General features: G+C 37.2%; 1 protein-coding gene and 1 long non-coding RNA gene across 2 annotated transcripts; one reads left to right on the top strand and one right to left on the bottom strand.

Moving 5' to 3' along the window:
• Window positions 1-459: 459 nt before the first annotated feature.
• On the bottom strand, window positions 460-1,207 carry LOC116656495. The gene is made up of 2 exons (XR_004311428.2): window positions 829-1,207; window positions 460-748 (listed from the first exon to the last, which is right to left on the bottom strand). It is a non-coding gene; the product is annotated as an uncharacterized LOC116656495 (long non-coding RNA).
• A 6,930-nt stretch (window positions 1,208-8,137) lies between these two features.
• Window positions 8,138-8,897, top strand: LOC123258334 (prominin-like protein). Its single transcript, XM_044718198.1, has 4 exons — window positions 8,138-8,280; window positions 8,338-8,466; window positions 8,515-8,702; window positions 8,880-8,897. Coding segments are annotated over exons 1-4 (459 nt in total). The 5' UTR covers window positions 8,138-8,140; the 3' UTR covers window positions 8,882-8,897.
• The last annotated feature ends 4,439 nt before the right edge of the window (window positions 8,898-13,336 follow it).

Here is a 13,336-nt window from a genome sequence, read left to right as displayed (position 1 = left end):
AGTACCCTCTTATTTTATACATGTACATACATGTATATATACATGTATGTATACATGTATACATCATGTTGCTTACTTATAAAGAGTTTTCCTGAAATACTGGCTATTTATAAAATTTAAATTTGATATTCACAGACACACACTGTTAAAATACAGTGTGTTAATTAATTAAAAGCTTTCTCATAAACTATATTTTTTGTTTTATTTTGTGGTGGAACAAAGAAGACGGTTTTCCGACGCCCGAACACGCGACGTCTAATTGTTCATGCGCGAAATAGGGAAACTCCAAGTTGATTTCACAAACTTCTAACGATTGTCCTTCCGATTTATTTATAGTCATCGCAAAATCCAGACGTACTGGAAATTGTAAGCGTTTAAAATCGAATGGTGTGTCCGTTGGAATCATTGGTATCCGCGGGATCAAGACATCCTCTCCTTTGTATTTTCCTTTTATGATTGTTGTCTCAATGACGTTATTCATCAGTCTTTTCACAGCCAGTCTTCCAGTATTATGGCTATCAGATGGCATCCGATCCAATGCTATTTTGATCATGTTTACTAAATTGTTATTCTGATGAAGAAACATTTGTAATTGTTGGACAATGGTTCTCTTTACTGTTGGTTTGTGAGCACAACGAATATTAATTTCCGCATCTGAATTGCCCATAAAATAAATTTGTAAAAATTGATGATCTGCATCAGGTAGTGGTATCAGAGTTCCCAGTAAGTGATAAAATTGTCCTTGTATCTGTGATTTTTCAAAATTTGGCCATTAATTATTTCCTATATATATATTTGAATATAAACTTGAATATTTTTATATAATACCTTAAAAGTGGGCATGAAATTGGCTTGTATAATATGTGTAGCACCAAATGATGGCATCTGAACACAGTTGTTATATTTCTGAATGTTGGTCAAGAAGTGCTTTGAATCATTTCCAATCCCAGAAACTAAGGAGCGTAAAGGATCTGGTGGTGGGACCAATTGTGGCAATTTTACTTTGCCTTCAGCGCAACATAATCCAGTAGATTTACCAGTGTACTTTAACGCCTTACAATATTTACAAATTGTTTTCATATCCCCAATTTTTACTGATTTGTCGGCACAATAATCAATTGCCGGATCATAGTGGAATGCAGCTCGTTCAAGAATCACAGGAGCACTGCGTGTGCGGATTCGCTTAGTTTCATTATGTCTAGCTTGCTCGTTGCATTCTAAGCCTATCTCCTACATTGCCACTCACTAAAGAACGCAATTCTGACATAGCAATACGACTATTTTCTTGATCTGTGCGGTTAGCACTTGAGGTAGCTCTTCGCACATTTAATTGACTACGACGACCTAAGTCAGGCCGTCTTCTCCTCGGCATCGTAAATTGTAATTAATCAAAGTGAGAAAATTTCCCGCAAAATTTGAGAAGTGAGAAAATTTCAAAATAACATTTTTTCCAATTTTTTTCACAATTTTTCAGTAAACACAATATCGGTTTGTCACATAAAATTAACTGAGCAGAGAACAATGACCGGCGCCTAATATTATTGTAGAAAAAAGATAAATTAAAAATTTTGTCTAAAAAATAAAAATAAAAATTTAGGGGTGGACTACCCCTAACATTTAGGGGGATGAAAAATAGATGTTGGCCGATCCTGTTCACTTTAGCTTTAATAAAGAGAGGTGCTAGTTTAGCGTTAAACTTCTTGCTGGCATTGCTTTGTGCGAAATTGCGAGCAAGGACTTCTTCACCATTTTTAAAATCTACTGATCTAGTCCTTAAATTATAAACCTTAGCGTTTATTTCATGAGCCAAAGATATATTATTCTTAGCTTTATTTCGAATACACTGCAAGGCGTTGGTACGTTGTATTTCCGTATTGTCTTTTAAAAGATTCAAATTTCTCAGCAGTTCGTAGTCTTTCCCGTGAAGGACCATATTCTGACCGAAGGTCATTAAATAAGGCGAAAATCGAGTACTTTGATGGATATTGGCTCTAAGGGATCCGCTTATCTCCGGCGGATGTCTATCCCAATTGGAATGATCTGTGCCGATGTATGCGCGTATTGCGGCGAGAACTGACCTATCTAGGCGTTCGCTTGCGTTAGCCTGGGGCGAATAGATAGCTTTACAAATATGCTTGGTTCCGAACCGGGTCAGAAATGATTTGAACTCGGCCGATCGGAACTGTGAGCCATTATCGGTTAATATCGTCTCAGGAACACCGAAGGTATAAAATACTGAAGTTTCGACAAATTGACCAATCCGGCTCGAAGTAAACTTCTTGATCGGATGTAAAAAATGGAACTTAGTATAATGATCTACTATGACTAGTATGCCGATATTCCTACTTTTGGATCTGGGATACGGGCCTAATAAATCCATGTACAATTTTTGAAAGGGCCTATCTGAAGTTAACGGCTTTCCCATCGGAGGTGTAGAGGTACGAATGAGTGATGTTCGGTGACTGCGCAAAGGGGCTCTGCCTCTTCCTGAACTTTGTTATTCTCTGGAATAGGTGTTGTAAATTCCGTTTGAGAATAATTTTCTTTAACTATTGGTTTGGATTTTAAGGATGCGTCAGATAGGTGGTGTTCTGCGCATCCCGCTGACGGTTTTTCGACGGGTTACACCGAGAGCATTTTGGCTTATAAACATCTTTGGCTCCGCAACCATAACAAAATACTGATCGGACCTCCATACAATCGTCGAACCTATGACCTGGCTTCTGACAATTCCAGCAAACCATCTTCCTCTTATGGATTTCGTCTACTTCCATTTCTAGTTCATCTGCTGAAGTGCCAAATAATTCTGAAACGGAACGATTTGGTATCTTCGGTTTCAAGGATTGGGCCTTGACGTGCTTTTGAAATTGCTCGTGAGTACGAATTTCTTCACGTAATCTAGCAAGGGTGTTAATATCTAAATGCATCAACTCGTAACGTAACGATATCTTTGCATTTCTGATAAGAATTCGTACGGTAGATTGTTCGGATATGGGAATCGTTAGTCTACCTAACAAAGTTTCTACAGCGAACTGGTATTCTTCGAATGGTTCGTGTTCTGACTGACGTCTAACATTGATCAAGTCCCAAATGTCCATATCGGAGTCCACTTCCTGAAATTTTTCTCGAAATTCCTGTTGGAAGGTGTGCCAAGAGAAATTAGGACGAGAACGATGAAACTTCCAAAACCATTCATTCGCCTTTCCTGCGAACAACAAGTACAAATGATCACACAAAAGTTGATAGTCGCCTCCTAAATTTTGTGCTGTAAGGGAGCGAATACGATATAGGAAGTCTTCGACTTGCATGCCGTTTCGCGCACCGTCGAATTTAATCCGCCAGCCTTGTATAATGCTAGCGACTTTTTCGGGGGAAATACTGGACGTTCTAGAATTACCGGCGGATGTCTCACTATGATGACTGATATTTCTCTGAATGGGTGGTAATTGCGATTGGTAATCGTCAAAGCATCGGGGAACGCTAGGTAACCTTTGGTCCTGTTCTGTTGACTCGATATTATGGGAAGTCATTTTGCTTTTTAGAGCTTGTTCTATCGATGAGTTAATAATTGGGATATATTCTGCAACATGTTGTTTTATTGAGCTTGTATACATGATTGTACTAAATCCGTTATTTCTGTACTCCTTTTCTTTTCTTACAGGATTGTAAATCCTGTACTCCTTTTCTTGCTATAGCACCTTTCCCTCTGTTATATGGATTAGCTCTAATTGGTTCAAGACTGGGATCTAACATTTCTCCTAAGGACTCTGCCTCGTTTATTTCAACAGTTACGTTATTGTTAGTAAGGGATAGTCGGTTCACTGAGCAACTACTGCTGCAAACGGGACAAATTTATTTAACTTGTAAAAGTGACATTAAACAGCTGTAATGAAATTTATGATTACAGGGAGTCGTAGCCAACATATCGTTTGAACTCGTAGGTTCGCGACAAGTGGAACAAATAGTTTCCTGCTCTCCTACGCTTTCTGCTGGATTCTCTAAGCTGTGTCGTACTGCCATGGTAAAATGTCAAATTATCTATTCAATATAAAAAAGATTACTATCAAAACTCCAAAATTAAAAATACGCCAAATAAAACCAATCCGCCACCAAAATTCGTATAGCGCTTTTCGGAAATCCGAAATGTGCTGAAACACTTAGCTGATCAAATCTCTCTTTCTCTGATACTGTTTGGGGATACACTAGAAAATTACTGATAAAATTACTAATACGGAAAATTACTTCCGATAATATGTACATCCAGTAGGTCAAGAGCTAAAATTCTTTCAGCGTCTTGCGATTCCTAACCAGAATCTATTATTCGGACCTGATAAATCTGAAATTATTCAACTTGGAGAAGTCAAGTTACACAACAGTCGCTTTGGTAGATCAGTCCAAGCTGCTGAACTGCAATCGCAATTCCTAAAGACGAACAGTTGGTGAATTCCATCGAAATTCAAGTTAAACAGATCTAATAGGTTTTACTAAAAAAATACTACTACGATATATCATTGTCTAATGGGTCAAGATGCCAAAAAACTCTAGCCTCTTGCAGTTCCACAAAAGACGATATGAAAAAAAGGAAACTGACTAGATAACTCTAACCAGGCCTCACCGTTTGGGCGCCAATTTTGTAATGTGTGGGTGTGGTTCGAACTCCCTACGTTGTTAGCCAACTTCGTAAGGTGATTTTTTTCCTTAGTTTTCTTTTGGATTTGAGTCAGTAGGACAATCATCCGGGTTTTCTTTATTAATTTGCATCTAGTTAGTGCACTTAAATTTATTTTGATGATGTGTAGTATGGATACGTGAAAAGAACCACCCCCATCCGTCGAGCTTAGTCTAAGATCACAAGAAGTGCACGCCCTTCACTCCCATCCATACGTCCCAAAGGTATATCCTCTGGACCTTGCAGTAGATCTTGCAATTTGGTTCTGATTAACTACAGCCCGTACACCCCCACGTTAGAAGTTGGCTAACAACGTAGGGAGTTCAAACGGTGAGGCCTGGTTAGAGTTATCTAGTCAGTTTCCTTTTTTTCATATCGTCTTTTGTGGAACTGCAAGAGGCTAGAGTTTTTTGGCATCTTGACCCATTAGACAATGATATATCGTAGTAGTATTTTTTTAGTAAAACCTATTAGATCTGTTTAACTTGAATTTCGATGGAATTCACCAACTGTTCGTCTTTAGGAATTGCGATTGCAGTTCAGCAGCTTGGACTGATCGACCAAAGCGACTGTTGTGTGTAACTTGACTTCTCCAAGTTGAATAATTTCAGATTTATCAGGTCCGAATAATAGATTCTGGTTAGGAATCGCAAGACGCTGAAAGAATTTTAGCTCTTGACCTACTGGATGTACATATTATCGGAAGTTTTACGAGTCAGTAATTTTCTAGTGTATCCCCAAACAGTATCACAGAAAGAGAGATTTGATCAGTTAAGTGTCTCAGCACATTTCGGATTTCCGAAATTCCTGAGACGATATTAACCGATAATGGCTCACAGTTCCGATCGGCCGAGTTCAAATCATTTCTGACCCGGTTCGGAACCAAGCATATTTGTAAAGCTATCTATTCGCCCCAGGAAATTTCCGCATCTGAATTGCCCATAAAATAAATTTGTAAAAATTGATGATCTGCATCAGGTAGTGGTATCAGAGTTCCCAGTAAGTGATAAAATTGTCCTTGTATCTGTGATTTTTCAAAATTTGGCCATTAATTATTTCCTATATATATATTTGAATATAAACTTGAATATTTTTATATAATACCTTAAGTGGGCATGAAATTGGCTTGTATAATATGTGTAGCACCAAATGATGGCATCTGAACACAGTTGTTATATTTCTGAATGTTGGTCAAGAAGTGCTTTGAATCATTTCCAATCCCAGAAACTAAGGAGCGTAAAGGATCTGGTGGTGGGACCAATTGTGGCAATTTTACTTTGCCTTCAGCGCAACATAATCCAGTAGATTTACCAGTGTACTTTAACGCCTTACAATATTTACAAATTGTTTTCATATCCCCAATTTTTACTGATTTGTCGGCACAATAATCAATTGCCGGATCATAGTGGAATGCAGCTCGTTCAAGAATCACAGGAGCACTGCGTCTGCGGATTCGCTTAGTCTAGCTTGTCTAGCTTATGTCTAGCTTGCTGTTGATGTGTTTAATGTGCACGAACTCGTTGCATTCTAAGCCTATCTCCTACATTGCCACTCACTAAAGAACGCAATTCTGACATAGCAATACGACTATTTTCTTGATCTGTGCGGTTAGCACTTGAGGTAGCTCTTCGCACATTTTATTGACTACGACGACCTAAGTCAGGCCGTCTTCTCCTCGGCATCGTAAATTGTAATTAATCAAAGTACGAAAATTTCCCGCAAAATTTGAGAAGTGAGAAAATTTCAAATTAACATTTTTTCCAATTTTTTTCACAATTTTTCAGTAAACACAATATCGGTTTGTCACATAAAATTAACTGAGCAGAGAACAATGACCGGCGCCTACTATTATTGTAGAAAAAAGAGAAATTAAAAATGTTGTCTAAAAAATAAAAATAAAAATTTAGGGGTGGACTACCCCTAACATTTAGGGGGATGAAAAATAGATGTTGGCCGATTCTCATAGATACCGGATAAGCACAAAAAATTTCATCAAAATCGGTCAAGCCGTTTCGGAGGAGTATGGCAATGAAAACTGTGACACGAGAATTTTATATATTAGATAGAAATACCCGACTGGGAAAAATGAATCAAGTTCGCTCCAATTTAAATTTGAGTGTTATGAACTCCATGAAGGCTTAAGGCCATTACAGATCCGCCACCGAAACTTCAAATAGCCATGCTGGAACCACCATAGGTATCACATAGGATTGTGATATGGGGCGAATCAAACGTCGTAGATCTCGCCAAGGTCGGGTGGGTTAAGAATAGGGTATAATGAATCTAATGAATCTAATACCCTACAACTGATCAAAGTCATTCTCGCTCTCTTTCTTCTGAGCCTGTTTGCCTTTTAGGTGATTTTTTTCCTTAGTTTTCTTTTGGATTTGAGTCAGTAGGACAATCATCCGGGTTTTCTTTATTAATTTGCATCTAGTTAGTGCACTTAAATTTATTTTGATGATGTGTAGTATGGATACGTGAAAAGAACCACCCCCATCCGTCGAGCTTAGTCTAAGATCACAAGAAGTGCACGCCCTTCACTCCCATCCATACGTCCCCAAGGTATATCCTCTGGACCTTGCAGTAGATCTTGTAATTTGGTTCTGTTTAACTATAGCCCGTAGAAGTTGGCTAACAACGTAGGGAGTTCGAACCACACCCACACATTACACATCTCACATTATTGTATTTACAGAAACTTTGTTAAAGCCGGAGATCTTAAGCTCCGAAGTTTTTCCTAGTAGGTAACCCTTTTAGATGTTATAGAACTCTGCGAAGGGGAGGAGGAGTGTTAATCTCTGTAGACTCCAAACTCGCTTCTAAAGAGGTAAAATCATAAGAGTTTGGGGAAATTGAATTTCTTTGCATTAAAATCACTTTGTCCGGTCAATCTTTGTATTTAACCTGTTCTTACATACCACCTTCGTCCGAACCGCCAACATACTGGCAACATTTGTCCGCTATTCGTTATCCGCTATATTCCGCATTAAAAAAATTTGTATGTCACCTTGAACATATTTTTCGAAGCTTGCGTGCCGTGGAAATATCGCAGTAGAAGGAGTAGAAACTTTCGTCCTCTACTCCTCAGCCATTGTAGTTCGACATATGCACAAAAGCGAAGAAATAAATGGAACAAGAAAGGAACCTAACTTCAGGTGGAGCAGAATTTTGGCATTTCCGATCAATTAGTTATATTGTAGCTATAGAATATAGTCGGCCGATTCCGGCCGTTCCGACTATACTACCTGCAAGGAAAAGAAGGATGTGTACAAAGTTTTAACTCAATAGCTCTAATACTGAGAGACTAGTTTGCGTAGAAACCGACAAACGGACAGACGGATAGGCTTATATCGACTCAAGAGGTGATCCTGATCAAGATTACCAAAATTATAATACCCTCTGTAAGGGTAAAATAATACATTTTCAATCTATAGCATATTATATTATAACCCTCTTACAGGATACGTAATGGTAAAAGATGGAGACACCCTTCACTTGGGGCCAAAGTTTGAGCAAAATCAATGGGAGGATCTTCTAGCAAAGTACTGGCTCTTATTTTTTATAATTATTTTATTGTTAGTATTCATTATTCTCATCCCTTTTATTGCGTAAGTGAAGATCTGAATTAAGCCATATAATGATATAAAAATCTTTCTTTTATTTAGCGTATGCTACTGTTGTCTTTGTTGTTGTAGGCGTTGTAAACAAGGTTGCCCACCATGCACAGCATCAACAGACTTTCGGCGACGCTGCTTTTGCGAAATATTTTTGTTTTTACTAATACTTTGTTTGATGTGAGCAGTGATATTTTTTTTAACATATTAATAAGTGTTTATCCACAGTTTTGGACTGGTATTAGCTCTTGTGGCGAACAAGTTATTAGATCGTGGATTTGAAGATGCCACAAAAGAAATGCGAAGGGGTACCGAGGATACTTGTAAATATCTAAGCGACGTGGCAGATCATATCTATCATATAATGGTATTTAACTATGAAGAATTAGAGACTCACCTGATATATCAACTAGAGTGTAAGTATCACTTTTTTTGGATTTCTACTGATTAAATTATATTTTTGGGCCATGCTGCCACTACAATTAAAACACTATTATAATGGTAATATATAATATTTTAGTTTCGCATATGCATAGCCTTATACCGCAATCGCTCCTTTTCTATCCTCGCGTAGCCGCCGGACTTAAACATAGGAGGTCCTTAAGCCACGGAAAACTCTTCTGCTTGAATATACGACTCTCCAAAGGCGGTTCTCTAACTCAACACTTCTAGATTCCCTAGAAGACTCCCGAATAAAAACCCGGATGTAAATCCGAAATATCCGGCCTGCTATTTATAACATACATACGTATAATACATACAAATATAATTAAATATAATCAAATAAATTATTAGCAATAACATATAATTTTGGCGCCAGAATTACATAGGCCAACAGCAAAAAATTTCCACGCATAATTCCACTTGCTCCATAACCTTTAGACCGTTAGTCTAGACCAGGGGTGCCCAAGCACTGCTTATGACAGAGCAAATTCCAATACCTATGCACAAAAGCACAAATACATATGAGCGATAGTTTTTTTTTTTTTTTCTATCGTATCACTGAAAAAAATTTTTGTAACATTTTCAACAGAAAAAAAATAAAAATTATAAAAATTAAAAAATTAATAATAAAAATTAACTAAAAACAAAACAAATAAAGCAAATGAAACATTTTAAATATAAATAAGTAATTTCATTTTAACTTAAAATTGATCCAAAAGATTGTCTATATTTATATTTAAATTAGTTAGTGATAATTTTAAAACTGCTTAAGAAGTTTTTTGTACTGCGCTTCCATATCGGCATGTGATGCAGATACTTTAGCATAGCATTTAATAAAATGCCTTTCCAAATTAAATTTTTTGTTTCCGCTTATTATTATATTACATATAATACATTGCTGCTCGCAAAGAAAATTTTCGGCAAAGAAAAAATTCATCGTTCCAAAGTCAACCATTCTGTCCAAAACCTCAACAAGAAGTGATTTCTTGCAGTGAAAAGTTTTCGGCAATCCAACAACAAAATGCCAAAAAAGTGTTGAAACTGTTTAAGTGTTATTAAACTAAGAAAAATTGTTATTGTAATTTGCCTTGCCTATGCTGGGAGCAGCACACGTATATGACTTTGCTCTACCCATATGACAGAGCAATCCAACAACAAAGGAGCAACGAGAGCAATGGGGCTGGGCATCCCTGGTCTAGACCGTTAAACACGGAAGCGGAAACATTATGATTTGGGACTGTTTTTCTTGGCATGGAGTCGTCCCGATTTACGGATTACCGATACTATGACCCAATTTGGATATAAAATTATATTGTCTGACATAATGCTGAGGAAGACCTGCCCTTGAGATGGGTCTTTCTACAGGACAACGACCCAAAACACACATCAAAGCTGGTCAAGGCTTAGTTCACCGAAAACAAGGTGGACATTATGAAGTGGCCAAGTCAAACTGCAGACTTAAACCCAATAGATAACCTATGGGGAGAGCTTAATCGTCGGATTGGCACAAACACATTTCAAAATATAGAAGAATTGCAGCAAAGACAAGGTACGAGAGTTGTTTGGAAACGTGCCATAAATTAAATGCCCAGCATGCCGAAACGGATAACAAAAGTTATACAAAATATGGGGGGATATACTGGGTATTAGCATAAGATTACTATAAAAAGAAAAAAATTGAGAAAATGTTTTTTATTTTTAAGTTAGAGGCTTTGAAGAATTGCTGTACTTATTTTTTTGACCAACCCTTTTTTATGTTTTTTAGGTTTAATCGACCATAAATTCTACAAATTTCGTGAAATATTCTTATGTTAAGTATTTTTATAATCAACATTATGCCAGAAAACTAAAAGAAATTAGAATTGGTTCGTTACGGTTATCAAAAAAGATTTACGTGACATAGAAGAAATCTTATGAGCGTGTACTTATTATTTTGGCCAGGTGTGTACATACGTATAATACATGCAAATATAATTAAATATAATCAAATAAATTATTAGCAATAACATATAATTTTGGCGCCAGAATTACATAGGCCAACAGCAAAAAATTTCCACGCATAATTCCACCTGCTCCATAACCATTAGACTCCCCTGAACCAAAGTCCAGAACAAACATAGGTTCTATCACCCACAGTTTCCGCGGTACACCTAAGAGAAGAAATTGATAAAATTTTACCATATATTGAACTATTTAGGCCGTGTAATGGCGATGACCATCATTGTTTCTAGTACATATCATTTTTGAAATGTTTGTGTACCAACTAAAATTAAAAAATGGTATCCAGCAGATACCATATCTTTGGAATACTCATCCAAAGTTGAAATCTCAGATTTTCTACGTTAATTTTTGCTCTTCTATGATTTCTCCCCAAACATTTTTCTATGGAAGATTTTTATTTTCTTATTGAAATCAGTAGATCATACCATGTTTTAATTTTGGATTTAAGGAAAAACACTAAATAATTTTATTGAATTGATTATGGGTGGTTAAACAATATTTTCGTCAATTAAATTGGAGTATTTAATCTCATATTTTCAAAAAGTCATGGCTATCTAAAACTGTTTCTATGTTCAAAACGTGTCTATTGCAGGTTTAGCTTGTTCAGTAAAACTTTACAGAAATTGTAGACAAGTAGGCCAAGTAGGCCGAGGTAGATCGTTCAATCGTTTTATCTTGTACTGATCTTTGTGCATGGTTATTAACGACAGTCCTGCTCTATGCGCCCTGTGTGGTGTTTCGGCGCACAAGTTTCCTTCTTGTCCAAAGTTCAGTGCTTTGCCAATTGAGGAACGGTACGACGATGTCGCTGTTTTGTTTGTCTAGAGGATGGCCATTTCGCTCGCGGATGCTCAGCTTTCCGTTGCTCGACGTGCAGGTTTCACCCGCATGAGTCTCACGTTCCATCGGTGCAGTTTCCGTTGCGAAACCATTCGCTCAATCAACACTGTTGTGACCCAGGATCGCAATGCTGAGCTAGTGCTCCTGCCGACAGCCAATGTACTCGATCGTAGTCGATCGGGAGCCTTCCTGCTATATCCAATAGCTGTCATATAGCTGAACGATCGGAATTAGCATTCCTTTTTTTTTAAGCAAGAATGATGGACTTTTTACAGATTATACAAATATAACTGGACGATTGGAAATGGCATGAGTTTATTGTTTTTTAAGCTAAAAGGATAAGACTATTCTAATCCGATCTGAAAGGACTGGAATTTCATAGGGATCGGCCGAAAGCTGCCATGTTACGGAACGATCGGAAATGTCACATCCTAGCATTTTTTAAGACATGTTTATTTACAAATTTATTTGATGGTGAATTTTTCGGCTAAAATTTTTTCTATCTTATAATCTGTATAGAGGCTTCTTGAACTAATGAACTAATAGAGTTAGTCTTGAAAAACCTATTTGAGTTATTTCATATTTTTTCAGCAATAAGGAATGCCGTGACGTATTGTTGCGTGTACGCTCATTTACAACGTCAACTCATCTAGAACACGCATTATATTAGCTAGAAAAATCATTAATCACGTGTTATTCCTCCTTGCATTTACATTGGTAAATGTATTTTATCCTTAATCAGTACATAAATCGACGTTAGAACATTTATTTTTTTGGACTCGAAGAAAATTCACTGAATTTAATTTGTTTTTATTTACTTTAATTTACATTTGCAACTCGAATCATTCGAATTCGTTGGCTTTGCTCTCAAATTCACTCAACTCATGTTTATCATTGTGCATTTGAATGAGTGATTTTTCCCACTCTTGCAGATGTCTAGTGTCTACATATACATACAAGTGTGCGTGTTCGTGTGCATTTTGGAGGTGGTTGAGATATTAAGGGGAGGATTCAGCAATTACGTTATTTTCCAGCCTGAGTATGGTGTCGTGATGAGAAACCGGAAAAACTGTGATCTTGTTGCAGGCCGACTTAATTTTTGGAAACTTAATGATAAAGTGTAAGATGTTATCGGATTGTCAGATCTTAACGGACGATACGGACAAAACGGCTCTTCCATCCACACACCTTCCAGGTGTGCATTATCTAAGATGCTAGGGCAAACAACATTAACCTTGTCAAGTCTTATCATCCTATTTCGGGTTAAAAGCATCTCGAATAGGTGCCCTGTATCAATTTGAGACTTTTTAGCTTTGACATCAGAAGTTGGTTGACGGTAGCGGAAATTTTATTAGTTTGAATTTGTACTTTATTGTTAATATTGTTATGCAAACCTGCCTATTGTTTACATTTGTTAATTGGAATTCTCTAAACTTAATTTAGGTAGGAAGTATTAGCTTCTTTCTACTCTATGATGGATGCTCAACGAGTCGAGCAGGTCGAGCAACAACCAAGAGCTTCTGTAAGTGAGACTGAGGGAACATGTCGGTCATCCCTGTACCGAATGGATAGATTTGTTGTATTTGGTTGTAGCCAGTAGGATCAGCTCTACGGTATTGCTAATGCCTTTGTCGATTTAAAGGCATGTAGCAAGCTCTACCAGAGTGCTGTGAAAGCGTTCCACTTGTCCGTTTGAGACACTGTGGATGGGCGGTGCATTTGGAATGCTAACGCTGAATTGGTTTTCCAGCATGGCCACGATGGT

This window comes from Drosophila ananassae, unplaced genomic scaffold, assembly GCF_017639315.1.
Source record: "Drosophila ananassae strain 14024-0371.13 unplaced genomic scaffold, ASM1763931v2 tig00000190, whole genome shotgun sequence".
Classification (NCBI taxonomy): domain Eukaryota; kingdom Metazoa; phylum Arthropoda; class Insecta; order Diptera; family Drosophilidae; genus Drosophila; species Drosophila ananassae.
Note: the sequence above shows the minus strand (reverse complement) of the source record. Positions and strands in the feature narration are given on the sequence as shown.

Bases quoted from the DNA above. Each gene is read 5' to 3' on its own strand.
- LOC123258334 (XM_044718198.1), top strand. From the start codon at position 8,141: ATGGTAAAAGATGGAGACACCCTTCACTTGGGGCCAAAGTTTGAGCAA. The intron at 8,281-8,337 runs GTAAGTGAAGAT...TCTTTTATTTAG, and splicing joins ATTCTCATCCCTTTTATTGC to CGTATGCTACTGTTGTCTTT. The intron at 8,467-8,514 runs GTGAGCAGTGAT...GTTTATCCACAG, and splicing joins TTACTAATACTTTGTTTGAT to TTTTGGACTGGTATTAGCTC.